This window comes from Urocampus carinirostris, chromosome 5 (genome assembly GCF_059441175.1).
Source record: "Urocampus carinirostris isolate Australia breed hairy pipefish chromosome 5, RoL_Ucar_1.0, whole genome shotgun sequence".
Classification (NCBI taxonomy): Eukaryota; Metazoa; Chordata; class Actinopteri; order Syngnathiformes; family Syngnathidae; genus Urocampus; species Urocampus carinirostris.
The window spans coordinates 26,453,019-26,466,585 of NC_142353.1; the positions used below are offsets into that span (position 1 = coordinate 26,453,019).

The 13,567-nt window shown below is 37.1% G+C and overlaps 1 protein-coding gene across 7 annotated transcripts in view; it reads right to left on the reverse strand.

The window, feature by feature from the left end:
• vps13a (vacuolar protein sorting 13 homolog A) overlaps positions 1-13,567 on the reverse strand; it is a 58,350-nt gene that overhangs the window by 5,187 nt on the left and 39,596 nt on the right. For 4 of the 7 annotated variants that reach the window (XM_088336345.1, XM_088336344.1, XM_088336343.1 and 1 more), the window contains 20 exons: positions 13,164-13,232; positions 12,697-12,829; positions 12,298-12,355; positions 12,043-12,214; positions 11,526-11,679; positions 10,305-10,451; positions 10,145-10,226; positions 10,005-10,074; positions 8,677-8,794; positions 8,481-8,594; positions 7,548-7,693; positions 6,343-6,424; positions 4,994-5,107; positions 4,841-4,916; positions 4,082-4,245; positions 3,962-4,007; positions 1,976-2,099; positions 1,787-1,901; positions 221-306; positions 29-152 (listed from right to left, as the gene is read on the reverse strand). In XM_088336345.1, coding sequence (XP_088192471.1) covers positions 29-152; positions 221-306; positions 1,787-1,901; positions 1,976-2,099; positions 3,962-4,007; positions 4,082-4,245; positions 4,841-4,916; positions 4,994-5,107; positions 6,343-6,424; positions 7,548-7,693; positions 8,481-8,594; positions 8,677-8,794; positions 10,005-10,074; positions 10,145-10,226; positions 10,305-10,451; positions 11,526-11,679; positions 12,043-12,214; positions 12,298-12,355; positions 12,697-12,829; positions 13,164-13,232 — 2,194 coding nt within the window. Of the gene's footprint in view, positions 1-28; positions 153-220; positions 307-405; positions 809-1,786; positions 1,902-1,975; positions 2,100-3,961; positions 4,008-4,081; positions 4,246-4,840; positions 4,917-4,993; positions 5,108-6,342; positions 6,425-7,547; positions 7,694-8,480; positions 8,595-8,676; positions 8,795-10,004; positions 10,075-10,144; positions 10,227-10,304; positions 10,452-11,525; positions 11,680-12,042; positions 12,215-12,297; positions 12,356-12,696; positions 12,830-13,163; positions 13,233-13,567 lie in introns of those variants that run through there. The other 3 variants (XM_088336347.1, XM_088336342.1, XM_088336346.1) reach the window with 2 other exon arrangements.

The window sequence follows — 13,567 nt, forward strand, 5'->3', positions numbered from 1 at the left end:
AATCCTAAATGCTACGTTTTCGGCTAACCTTAGCCTCGATTCGAAGACGTCGGTTGTCGACGATCATGGGCTCTTTGGTGAACTCATCGAACAAGTACTGCCACTCGCAGATCAGCTGACCGAAAGTGCCCGTTGTCACAAAGAAAATTCCCCTTCAAAAGAAGGAAAAAAACAATTAAGGTTGCCAGACATCACCAATCGAGTCAGAGCGAGAGCTTACTTCTTGGTGATCATGAGGAAATCCGAGTCGGTGACTTTAGCGTGGGCAAAATAGCGGTATTTGGCGAATCGACCGTTCTCGATTTTCTGAAATGAGAAACCACGTATCATGCTTGCACGGAGAGAAGGACAAATGAAGTTTTTGAATGATGTATGAATATTTAAATAAAAACAATGAGTGGGAGGTGAAGGTTGGAAATATGAAAAATTTTATTGAAAGGGGCAGAGACAAGATGGAGGAAAGCAAAACAAAAATGGCAGAAAAACGTAAACCAAAAATGGTGATAAAGGTGCATGGGTAAAACAAGATGGAGACCAAATATAATAAATCATTATATATTATATGATAATATAAATAATCACACATTGCTTAACCAATGTATCATCAAGCAAAACTGATGTTTAAAAAATCACTATCACTGAGCTCTCTCTTGACTAATTTGACTACCTTCTTAAAATAAAAAACAAACATTAGCTAAAATAATATTTTGGCTGCCCTGGAGCGCTAGCTGTCTTCATCATCTTCCTCGTCCTCATCTTCCTCATCCTCATCCTCCTCCAAACAACCCTGACTGATGCTCAAGCTACTCTGTGGAAATAACAAGAAAAGTGCGCAAGTCGTGAATGGATGAATAAAGGAATAATACATAAAAAATAGACAATATATAATACATACATAACAATGACCAATGAAAAAACAAATCGATGAATGAAAAAAATAAAAGCGCCAATAAAAAAATAAAATAAAGAAGGAATAGATGAATGGATGAATAAATAAGTAAAGGAGCAATAAACAAAATAAACAAACACATAAACAAGTCATTTGAAATAAAATAAATAACTAGATCAAAAAATAAATGTAGAACCAATAAATTAAACGAGTAAATAAATGAATCAATCAATAACAATAAATAAGAGAACCAATAAATGAATAAAAATACAGTGCTTTACTTAACAAATGAATAAATATATGAAGATGAATAAATAAATAACCAAAAAACCCAAAAAAATAAAACAAATGAGTAAAAAAAATAATATATGAAATAAAAAATATTTCATATAAAATATATCATTACGCCATTATCTGAAGATAATTATATAAACAACCTATAAATGCAACTAATAAATAAAACAAGGAATAAAACCAATACAGAACAAAATAAATGAATGACGAAATAGATGAATACAATTTTGAAAATTGAGCTTTGTCTTTGGCCCACAAATTAATCGGTGTGAACCTCTCAAACTAAGCCAGATTACAAAAATCGGACCTTAAATTATGGGGGAAGCCATATGGCGGTAAAAAAGTATGATACCATAGTTTTTAAAGATAAAATAAAATCACGACTTTATTGTGATTCTTATAAAAACATTTATTTTCTTTTTACCGGGTGATCCAATGAATGAAAATAATTGTTATAAGGCTGATTGATACCACTCACTTTTAAACTGCTATGGGTATTTAATGAGTAGTCACCGATACCAAATATAAATACGCCAATATTTTGCAATATAGAAGAGTGACAGCAACGTCATTTTCTCAATAAATTCAAAGTCTAGTTACTACCTGAAGCATCTGACTTCCGATTCCTTCCCTCTGCTTGTACGGCCGGATGACGCCATCCTCGTGGATGAAGCGAGGGGGGCGCAGGGATTGGATGTCCTGAGATGTCTCCGCTGCCCTAGCGTAAATGGACAAAATCCACATTGAAGCTTGCATCTTTAAATAAATAAATGATGAAAAAAGATAAGGAACCTCTTGATCCCTTGAAAGGTGCTGCTGGCCATGTCGATGATGCCCCCGGTGGGCCTGGCCACGGCACCTACCAGGCCTTTGCCGACTCCTTTGAAGAAGCCCGCCGCTCCTTCTTTTTGTGCACCTGCACACAATTATCACAAAACTTAAAGATTGGGCGGAATCCACAATGGACCTACTCACAAAAACTTGATACCTTATAAGAAATTCAACTACCGTGGACCCCAGGGTTACAGAACCCTTAACTTACAATGTTTTTTTGTGGCATTTTCCCTATTATAAGACATCAACAACAAATTATTTTGTGTTCCCCAAAACTTATAAAAGGACGGCAGAAGCTTAGGACCTACAGCCGTCGTCTTGGGACCAAAGAGGTCACAGGTTCGATTCCCGGATGCTCTGAGTTAAATGTCAAAGTGTCCTTGGGCAAGACACTAAACCCCTAATGCCCCTGATATGTATTGCCGACTTAGCTTTTGCTGTGTGGGTGTGAATGTGTCAAGTGTATTGTAAAGCGTGTTGAAGGTCCTCAGTGACTGGTTAAAGCGCTGTAAAAATGCAGACCATTGACCTTTTACCAAAATTATAACTTTGGAGTATTTGTCTCTCGGATGCCTGTCTGTCATGGTCCGCTTAATTTAAAATTCTGCTCTGGTATTGGTTTGCATCACGGCATAATATTGGCTGAACTACCTCTCACTATGCCTGTCCCCCTTTTTGTTCAGTTCAGAATCTCATATAACACAACCTTAAATCATTTAGTAATACAGTAGAAGAGAGAAGATAATCAGAATATTAATTTCCATGGTTATCAAGAAATAAGAATAAGGCACACACATCGTTACCCTTGCTAAAAACTTCGACAGAACCAATTTACAATATAGATTATTATAAATCAGAACATGATATAGCAACAAAGACAATGCTCGCAAGTGGAAGTTTTAAAATCGGTTGTCTTCTCCCCTCTGCATCCACCCACCAAATCCACTGGAACAGCTAAAATCATCTCACACCAAAGGGAAATAAAATTGTGTTTTTCCTGTACACATATGTCACTAACCTTATGCAAAAACAGCATAATGGATAATAATTGGTTTTCGACAAAAAAGCCTAAAACTCTTAAATTTTGAGAACAATAGTTGCACTTAATCAATTTTATTTTTTAAATCAACAATTAATTTGTATTAATGATAAAACATTATAAGTTTGTCAAAACAATCACTAGTTGGTGATTGGTTAGTTAAAACATTATTCCATGCAAAAATGTCGAATGTGATAATGGCCATGATTGCATACTAGGTGTGTATGTATGTAGTTAGGGCCAACAGATACGAGAGGAAGACAGAAAGAAAGACAGGACGGGAGCAAGAGAGAAAGAAAGACAGGACAAAAGAAAAAGAGAAAGAAGACAGGATTAAGGGGAGAAAGAAGGAAAGGACGAAAAAGAGAAAGTGAGAAAGATCTTCGCGGATATAAGCTCTTCTGTTAAAAACATGGGGCTAAGTGGTTGTCATGTAGTAATATTGCTAAATAAAAACTTAAGTTAATTTTTTAAAATCAAGCCTATTTTTAGGGTTTGTACACCTTTTTCATGGCCAAATTCAAGCAGTTGTTGACTTTCAAAGCTATTTTTTCCAGGACCATGAATACATATTTTATTGTTACCCTGTTTAGGTGTAGCATGCACCTGTCTTCTTGGGCACGACCTGTAGTAGGCGGTGCAGCTTCATAGGACAATGACGTACAAACTAATGCCAGCTGCAGTTAACCATAAAGGAAGAAATCCAATGGCAAAGCGAAGCCACCAGAGAGCAGTGTTGGAGTCATTTTTAAGCAGACTTGTTGAGAATCATAGCAACAATTTGAAACACTTCACCAAAAATGTACACAATGTTTATTACTTGAACAGACAACATTAAAATTCAAGCATTTTCAAGCACCTGTACAAACCCTATCTCATAATAGATAGAAAAATGTTTTGCCTACCTTTAAGGGGTTTGGTGACAATTCCCGTGATCCCGCTGACAAATCCCTGCTCAGAATACAAACAATATTAGCCTAGCTTCTTGAAAAACACCAAACGCATCGTTGTGGCAAACTACGTACCGAGACCAAGCCTTTCCCGCCCCTGGTGAGCCCCTCCCTAAGGCTGGTGGGCTGCTTGTTCATAGTCTCTCGCCGTTTTTGCTGGTACTCTTCGTCCATGGTGATGGCTGCCACGCCCTTGGCCATGGCGCCCGTGATCCTAGATGCCGCCCCCGCGATGCCCCCTGTGGTGTGCACGGGGTAAAACGTTTAAGTTGTAGTAAAGAAGCTGTACATAATTTGGGACCATTTTTCACTCTCGTTTGCCATCTCCTGGCTTGTGTCATCAATTAAGTCTTTGTCACGCTCCTTATGCTAACACGTGCATTTCTTATATGCGCTCAAATAAACATGTTTTTTTTCACCTTTTGTTTGGACTGTACACATAGCAGGCTTCTTCTTATTTTCGCGCTACACTAACGAGCAGAGGCAGAAATAACCCTGCGGGGACGAGCATGACTTCACTCTCCAGGACAGCCCCCTTCCCCCATTCCTCCGACCTAATGTGTTCTGCCCCGAACAGCTTTTCTAAAATCTAGATAAAAGCAAATAGGCATGGTGAAAAATAAAGCATAAGTGCTCTTTGAACTCAGTTGGGCATTGTTAAAAAATACTTAATACAGGAAAAAAATAATGACTAAGGTCATTCATGCGTTTGCTACCTCCCGTCTGGATTATTGTAATGCACAACTCATAGATTATATACATATATATATATATATATATATATATATATATACTTTTTTTTTTAATTTTTATTTTTTTTTGCAGTATGCTTACCGACTGCTCCCCCTACCAGAGCCTTTACACCAAGCGCCATCCCTTCCACAAACTCTTCTGGCCCTTGGATTGCTCCCTGGTGACAAAAAAGAAACAGTTAAATATAAATGCAAAATTAAGAAAAATGCTACAATGGGGGTTCTACCTCCTTACCTGATAGGGCTCATAAAAAAAGGCTTCCACTCCCTCGGACAGCCCTCTTATGAGACCAAAGGGATTTCCCAGGACGTCCAGGCCCAGCACCAGGACGTACATCTGCTTGATGGCCTGGTTTGATGGTACACAGCAGGTATAATTATCAAAGTTTGAGTCATGTTTTAACTAAGACACATTTGTCAAACTCATGGTCTGCCAAATCATTTTATGTGACCCTTAAAATGTTAGAGCGTGTAAAAGTAAATGGTTCAAAAAAGTGCTTTGACGATAAACCACGTTTCCGCAAAGTGACGGCTCAGCGCCACTACACACGTCAGTATTTCTATATTGATGCGAATGAGTGAAATTAAGAAAAAGATTATCCTAAAAATGTCCAAGAAGATTTTGTTATACAGTGATGCCTCTACATAAGAGATCACTGTTCTCCTGGATTATGCGCATATTTCGAAATTGTCTGCACCTCGAGTACATTTTCCCGATACAGAATAACTGAAAACCAATAAATTAATTCCCAGCCTCCAAAAAGTATCCAAGTTAACCCCAAATAGCTATAAAACACATTACTACATCGTCAAGCCCCAATTTCTAGCGCAAAAGACATTCTCAATTTTTGGATTTCCCTCGTATATCGGGAAAAGTATTTGCTCGAAGGCCCCTCGTCGCTTGAGTTTATCTTAGCTCGAGTAGCTTGAATGTAGACAGGTATGAAAATGGACTGGTGGTTAAAAAGGTGAGAAGCGTGTGGAGTAGATATCTTCTGGTACACTGCACAACCAAACAAATATACTCATTTATTAATTTGGCTGAATTGAGCCTCAAGTTGCCTACATGAAAGCAGGTTAAATAAATCTCGACCCAAGTTCTGTGGTGATTTATTCTTTACAGCTAGCTTGCGCCTGAAAAGGATAACCACTAGGCTAAGATTATCCCTAGATACACCTGGTACTTCTACTGTTTCACAAGTGAAAAATAATTGGGGTTTTAAAAGCCCTCCTACCCCCCTCAAATTATTTTCTCCTTGGAGCTACACAATTCATGTAGGTCTTTTCATTTCGACCTTTTTGAACTTGAAAAGGTGAGAGATTTTCATGCTTGGTAGAGGTATCAGTGTATTTAATTCATAACATATTCTGTATATAGGTTGGGACATTTTTTCCAACACAACTGTAATGATTGTGACTTGAATGATTAAAATTTTCAGAGTTACTTTACATGAAAGAGTAGTTTTATTTGTTTTCCATACAAATTTACTTCAGTTACATTTCTATGTTACATCAGGTCCTTAAATACAGCCATTACGCTGATGTGGTTAAGATGAGTTTGACAGCCCTGATCTAAAAGATTACCTGTTTGGAATAATGCCTGATGACTTCCCATTGTAGCTGCTGAGTAGTGCAGAACTGGAAAGTCAACTCAAAGAAAGCTAACCTGATGCCAAAGAAACGGGAACAGTGAGTCGTTTGAATTGAAAATACAGTTATCCAGCGCAGTGCAAAAGTATTTGCCCCCTTCCCAAATACTGAGGGTAAATTTGGCACTCACAAAAGTTTCAGATCATGAAACTAATTTTAATATCACAGATACAACTAAAGGAAAAACAAAAGACAGTTTTGAAATGTTGATTCTATTTCTTACGGCACATAATATATCAGAAGCTATCTGGCCCTATGTGAAAAAGTAACTTATTGGCCAAAAATGGCATCCATGGGCGAGTTCCGAGGCAAAAACTACTGCCATTACAAAAGTACACAAAGAGTCATCTCACATTTGCCAAAAAGCACCTTGATTTTTGTCAAGACTTTTGGAGAAACCTTCTGTTGACTGATGAATCAAAAATTTAACCTTTTTGTAAGGTGTTCAGGCCGATACATATGGCGTAAAAACGGCACAGCATTTGACAAAAATTACATGATGCCAACAGTAAAGCATGGGTGTGGCAGTGTGATGGTCTGGGGCTGCTTTGCTACCTCTGGACCAAGACAACTTGCTGTGGTTAAAGGAATTATGAATTCTGGTGTTTGCCAGACTATCCTGAAGGAGAACTTCTGGACATCAGTTTGTGCCCTCAGTTTCAAGCGCTCTTGAATCATGCAGCAAAAGAACAACACGAAACACACCAGCAAGTTGACCTCTGAATGGCTCAAAATTAATAAAGTTAATGTTCTAAAGTGGCGAAGTCAAAGTCCGGATTTTAATCCAATTGATATGCGTTGGTGTGATTTTAAATGCTAGAAAACTCTCCAAATGTGCAGATTAGATACAATTTTGCAAAGAAGAGTACTCCAAAATTCCTCCACAGCATTGTGGAAGACTCATTACCAATTATCGTGAACGTTAAATTTCTGTTATCGCTGTTTTGATTTTTTTTCCTGCCTTAATAAATGGAACTAACATTTAAAAACTGCATTTTGTATTTTCTTGGGTTGTTTTGTGTGATATCAAAATTGGCTTGAGGATCCGAAACTTTTGTGAATGATAAATATGCAAAAAACACAGAATTCAGGAAGTGGGAAAATATCTTTTCACCACACTTAATACTTAAGGCACGTACTTGAAGACAACATCCTGCACGTCGGTGAGCGTGGCGCCGATGCTCTTGAGCAGAAGATTGAGCGATTGGATGGGAATTAGCTCAGTTTCTCTTTTTTCTTTCAGGCCATCTTCACCACCCGTGCTCAGGGAGAAACTCAAGTGGAGCTAAGAATAAAAGAGAGTAATGCAAAATTTAAAAAAAAAATCAAAAGATAAAATAAATACACGTAAATATATATTTACCTTATAACAGTTATGAAATGGAATAACTGACAAAACAAATATATCTTCCTCTAAAACTATTTTACTTGAATAATTCATTAGCATTAATCACATTAAAAAATGCATACATTGGGATTTTCAACAAATACATATAAATCATTTAACAAGTAAAATTAAATTCAATACATGTTAAACAAAAAAGTATTCAATTTAAACAACAAAAATTGTATCAAATAAATCATAAATCTTTATTTTTATAAATATGTTCCCATATAAAATACCTAAAAAGAATAATTAATAAATACAAATAAAGTAATTATGACTAGATTTAATATATTTGGAATTTTTCATTTATTTTGGTAAAATATTAATAGTTACCTTATTACAAGATTGAATGTATTAGGAATGTATTATTTTATTTAGAAAATTATTTAACACAATAATCCAATAATTAATTTTAGAGTGAAACAATATGTCAATTTACGTCATTTAGTCATTTTTACAAAAGTTCAACTTACCATATGCTATATTGTACAATCATTTTACTAGAAATTAACATCATTATATATGTTCTTTTGCTATTTTGGATCCAAAACTAATAGTAAATATTAAAAATATATATTTCTAAATTCAAAATGAATTTGTCCTTTTTTTGTGAAGAAAACAAAAACAAGAGTAGGAACCATGACATCTTGTTTTTATCTGGAACTGTTCTAACTTGACACAACACCTTGATGGGTGAAATGTGGAAATATTCGTAGAGGCTGATGGGCGTGTTATCGGCAGCAGAAACGTGGTTCAGCTCAATTTTAACATACTCCACATCTTTCTCGAAAAGTTCCACCTGTAAAAAACCCATGGATAAAATGTGAAGAAGTGCTCAAAGTATAGCCCAAAGTTGAAAAAGTATCGCCCCAAGACCAAACCTCCTGTTGGTCGCTTGCAGCACTGCTTGCGTGTCCTGGGCTAAACAAGTCCAAAATTGCATAGAGGAAGCCCAGATCCAGTTTCAGATCCATTTCTTGGATCAGAACCTTGAAGTACCTGATAAGAACATAAAGATCAAACAGCAGTAGAAGTGCAATCAATAATTCATTTTACACATGTAAGTCACAACAAGCAAAAAACCTCCAGAAAAATCATTCTATAATTTTGAATTCGACTGAGTATTTTAACACAAAATTGTAAAATATATACAGACAAAATTATGGAATATATATTGTTCTGAAGTATAAGTCACACAGACAAAAAAAGCATACTTAAAGAAGCTGTACGGAATTTGGAACTTTTTTACTCGCTGCCACCATCTCCTGGTTTGTGTCATGATTGCTGCCTGTCAGCTTGTAAAAATAAATTCATGATGCCCGCACTAGTATGTGGATTTCTTAGACGCACTGAAATAAACCATTCTTCTTTTATCCGTTTGTGTTGACGTTTGGACTCTACTTGAAACAGGCGTTTTCTTACTTTCTCCATTTCCATTCTACACTAACAAATAGAAAGAAAACAAACTTTTGATGATGAGCTTGACGTCACGCTCTAGCACTCCCTTCCAGCCCCCATTCCTTCAACCTTAATGTGTTCCACCCCGATCACCAGGCAGATAGGTACAGTGGAAAATAAAGCATAAGGGTCATTGGAAGTCCCTTGGGCATTGTTAACACATACTTAATGGAGAAAATATTTAACTTTTTACTTTTGAAGGACACCTCAAACAACACATCCGACGTTTAAATAAGAATTACAAATCAATTCTACAATTTTGAATGGGACTGTGGATCAAAGTTTTGTTTTTGAAAAAAATTACAAAATATATCTATCGAAATAAAGTATTTTCAGGAAAACTAATTGTTCTAAAGTTAGGTCGAAGGAAGCCCCCCCCCCAAAAAAATAAATAAAAATAAAAAATCATCGGATTTTGAATGGGACTGCTGACTGAATAATTAAAAAATTTGAATGCTTTTTACCAAAGTTGCAATATATATATATATATATATATATATATATATATATATATATATATGTACATAATTACTGGAATATAAATTGTTCTGTACTTGGCCAAGACATATCACAGGAAAGGGTGTCCCTACAACCCCAGTGGTTAAGGCATCCAACCAACCAACCAACCAACTATATGTCACACCAAACCAAATGGAAGTGGGGATCCCTTTTGAATACTGGGGTATCTCAAGCCTAAAATACGCTACATGTTATCCATTCTAATGAAGGTCAGTCAAAAGTGTGTCATTACTTGATCCGGGATATGTCAGAGTGGCCTGCTGCCCTTGTGACGATGCTGACATCAGTCAGAGGCTTGGGTTCTGTGTAAAAATGATGTGAAATTAGAAAAAAATATATGAAAACCGGAAAAAAATGGTCAATTTAACAGACCTGCATCCATTGTAACAGACTTGGGGAGCTTCACAGGGTAAAAAACATAGGGAAAGATGGCTCCTGGGAGCTGATTCTGGATCTGCATGACATACGGGACCATTTATGGTGGATCCGTTGTATATTTTTGTAAGACATTTCACAGTGAGTGGAGTATAACCTGGATGTGGTGGATTTGAACCCGGTAGGAGCTCTGGCGTGGCGAGACACTGTACTCCACCTTAACACCTGGTAAGAAATGCCTCCGCAGAGGGGCATCGCATGGCTGCAGCAATCGCATTTCCGAACTGCTCGGAGAAAGGCACACCTGTGAGAATAAATTAAAAATTAATAATAGCAATATAATTTTTTAGACCAGCGGCCTCAACTAGTCTGACTTGAGGATCCAGCATTCTATCCTGATAACAAGCTAGAACCAAAAAAAAAGACATTTTCAGATTATTGAATGAAAGGAACCAGAGATAATAGAATATGTTATTTTATACAAGTTTATTTTAAAAGGAATCATTATTTATTTAAATAATAAGCAAAACAGATTTTTTTAAATACTCATAGGAGGAGAAATTTGCATTTATTTGACAGAGCATGAGCCTCGCCATAATTGTAAACCATATTGTTGCTATGAGTACCCGAAAAAAAACAAAAATCTTTCTTTTTTTTATATTCGGAAGGGGGATTATCTCTCGTGCGGTCCCTTCTCAAGGTTTCTTCATTTTCCTTGCACTCATGTAGGTCTTAGATCAGGGGATGGTGTGATAATAGTCTGTAGTTTGCAATAATCTGTGGTCTGTGGAGCCCTTTGAGGCTCCTTGTGATAAAGGGCTATACAAATAAACATGACTTGACCATTTTTCTTTTTTCCTTTTTCTTTTTCATTTCCGTTTTTTCCTTTTGCCCTTTCTTTTCTGTTTACTCTTCTTTCTTTTCTTTTTTTTCCCTTTCCCTTTCTTTTTTCTTTTGTCCTATCCTCTTTAAACCAAAGGATTGACAAAAAAAAAGAAAAATGCTGCTTCGGTCACTTTGATTCTCCATAGTGTGTATTATTCCTCGTTTTTAGCACTAGTTTTCGGTTGCACTACATATTACAGCGACATCTAGTGATCAAATTATACACACTGTCCCTCAATTAGCTGCATTTTTTCAAAAATGAAAACGCTTCACTTTAATAGCTTTGACTTCAAGATAATTAAATAATTGTCCCATAAATTCTTTACTTGGATCTGTGTTTGGCTATGCTCAACGTGTGTCAAAATTTGTCTTTTTCTGTGGTGTCAAACGGCAGGTGTCAACTCGCATTTGCAAGGCATTATCAGCTTTTTTTGCCAAATCAAAGGCCTGCAACCCATTGAAAACGGGTCAATCCAACAAAAATAAATCTGACCTGGAAGCTGTTGTCCAAATCGATGATGGTTTTCTCCACAGGTCCAGATTCAATATACTCTTTAAAACGTTTCTCCAGGGTCTCAGCCGCTTCTGCACCAAGCGGCTTCCACCGGTTCTTCTTCTTGGGCTTCAGCTCCCAAACCACGTCCGAACTGCATACAGGAGGGCGGTATGAAAGTGCAGTGTTTACCATACCATAGCCCGCCAGACACGTTCATGGAAGGAAATAACAAAAAGATTGGACTCATTCATTTTTTGCATTAAACTCTTGACTCGTTTACAATGCTTTGAGGGTGTGACTTGTTTGCCGTGTCATTGCCTTTCATAAGTAGTGAATTTATGATTCAATAGTTTACAAGGGCACACATATATCATTGATATAGCTTCTTGGTGTTGCTCTTAAAATGCACCAGATGGCAATGAAATTTATATTGTCCAAAATTTTCTTCTCGGAGACTGCCCACCCACCAGGGTCTCAATAGATTCTATGGGAAACACTGGGGCGGGTGACGTACCTTGTGATCCCAATGAAGGACACCTCCTGACCGCTGCTGTTGTTGACAAGGGACACGCCCACGTTGTAAAGCAACAGTGTGATTTCTTGCTCGGCCAACTGCGCCTTCTCGCTCTCACAGAGTAAGTTGTAGATGCGTGGCTCTTCAGTGAACAGAACCACTCGCTGCAGACCTTTGGGATCACAGACACTGTTTAAATTAGGGTACACACTATTGCTTTACCTGTAATTAATTCAAGTGCTGTTTCGACATTACCTTCATAGAAGGAGATAACAAAAAGATTGGAGTCATTCCCCAAGCTCTCACAAAGGTCCTGCCAAGGCCGAAATGAGTAAGGTTAGAATACCGCATACTCTACAGGATTTACTTTTCCACATATTTCCAAGCCAAATTGCCAGTAAAATGCTTGAGAATATACACGAAATGTGTGTTGAAGTCCCTGGCAAATGTCCTCAATATAATTTGAAGCTATTTCTGGACGGAGATTCACGCAAGTTATGAAAATGATAAAATAGCAAAGCCCTTGCAAACTTTAAATTAATGTAATAATTCACTTCTAGATATTTTGGGGGAGAACCAACTAAAAAGGCCAACAAAAGATTGCAAGAGCAAATCAGAATTTGTCAAGCGTCCAGCATTTTTCTTTTTATTCACCTCTTCACTTTTCAGCCTTCCACTGTATTTTCCAAACTTCCAGCAAAGTTCTCTGGAACCTGTGGGCTTGGTCCAAGTGTAGTGCATGGCTTTCCCAGCTTCTAAATCTTCCACTTCTGCGTCTTTCTCTGAACTGCAAACGGCAAAAAATAATAAATGCAAAACAAAGACATCATGTTTAAAATCAAACCAAAGAAAGACACTAAAACAATCTCAAAGCGCATCATGCAAACACATAAAGGCAACAAAATTAAAGAACCTCACCACCAAGCACAGATTATCATGGCAAACCCTCAGTCCACATCCAAACATGGCAGAGAGAAATGAGTAAAATTAATCAATAAAAAAAGAAATCACTGAGAAATGCAAGAGGAACTATCGAGCTTAAAGCTTCTGTTGATTTGAGAAGGATATGATGATAGGACAGGAAAGAAGGCAATAGAACACAGTTGTTCCTTCTTTTCTACCTGTCCTCCTCCACTGAGAAAGGTAAGTCCAGCAGCTCATTGGACACCCATGGGGTCTCTGTCTTTACGCTGTATGACCCACAATACACATACGTACATCAAGGGACGTGTGAATAAAACAAATGTGCACTAAACAGGAGCCATAAAAACACATTTGAATCATAATCACTTAATGGCGTCACAGCGAATACTATGGAGCCCCAATTGTTATACACTGCCAAAACATAGATATTTTTTGGCTACGCTCACAGATGAACCTGTCAAAAGAACAATAATTCAACAGGCAACCATTGACTTATGTTTACAAGTAGGCAAGAATCCGATCAGAAACGGACCATTGCCAGTAGTCAAATTATGAAGTCATGTAAACTCTCCCAACATTGAATTAAGATCTCTGTCTGACT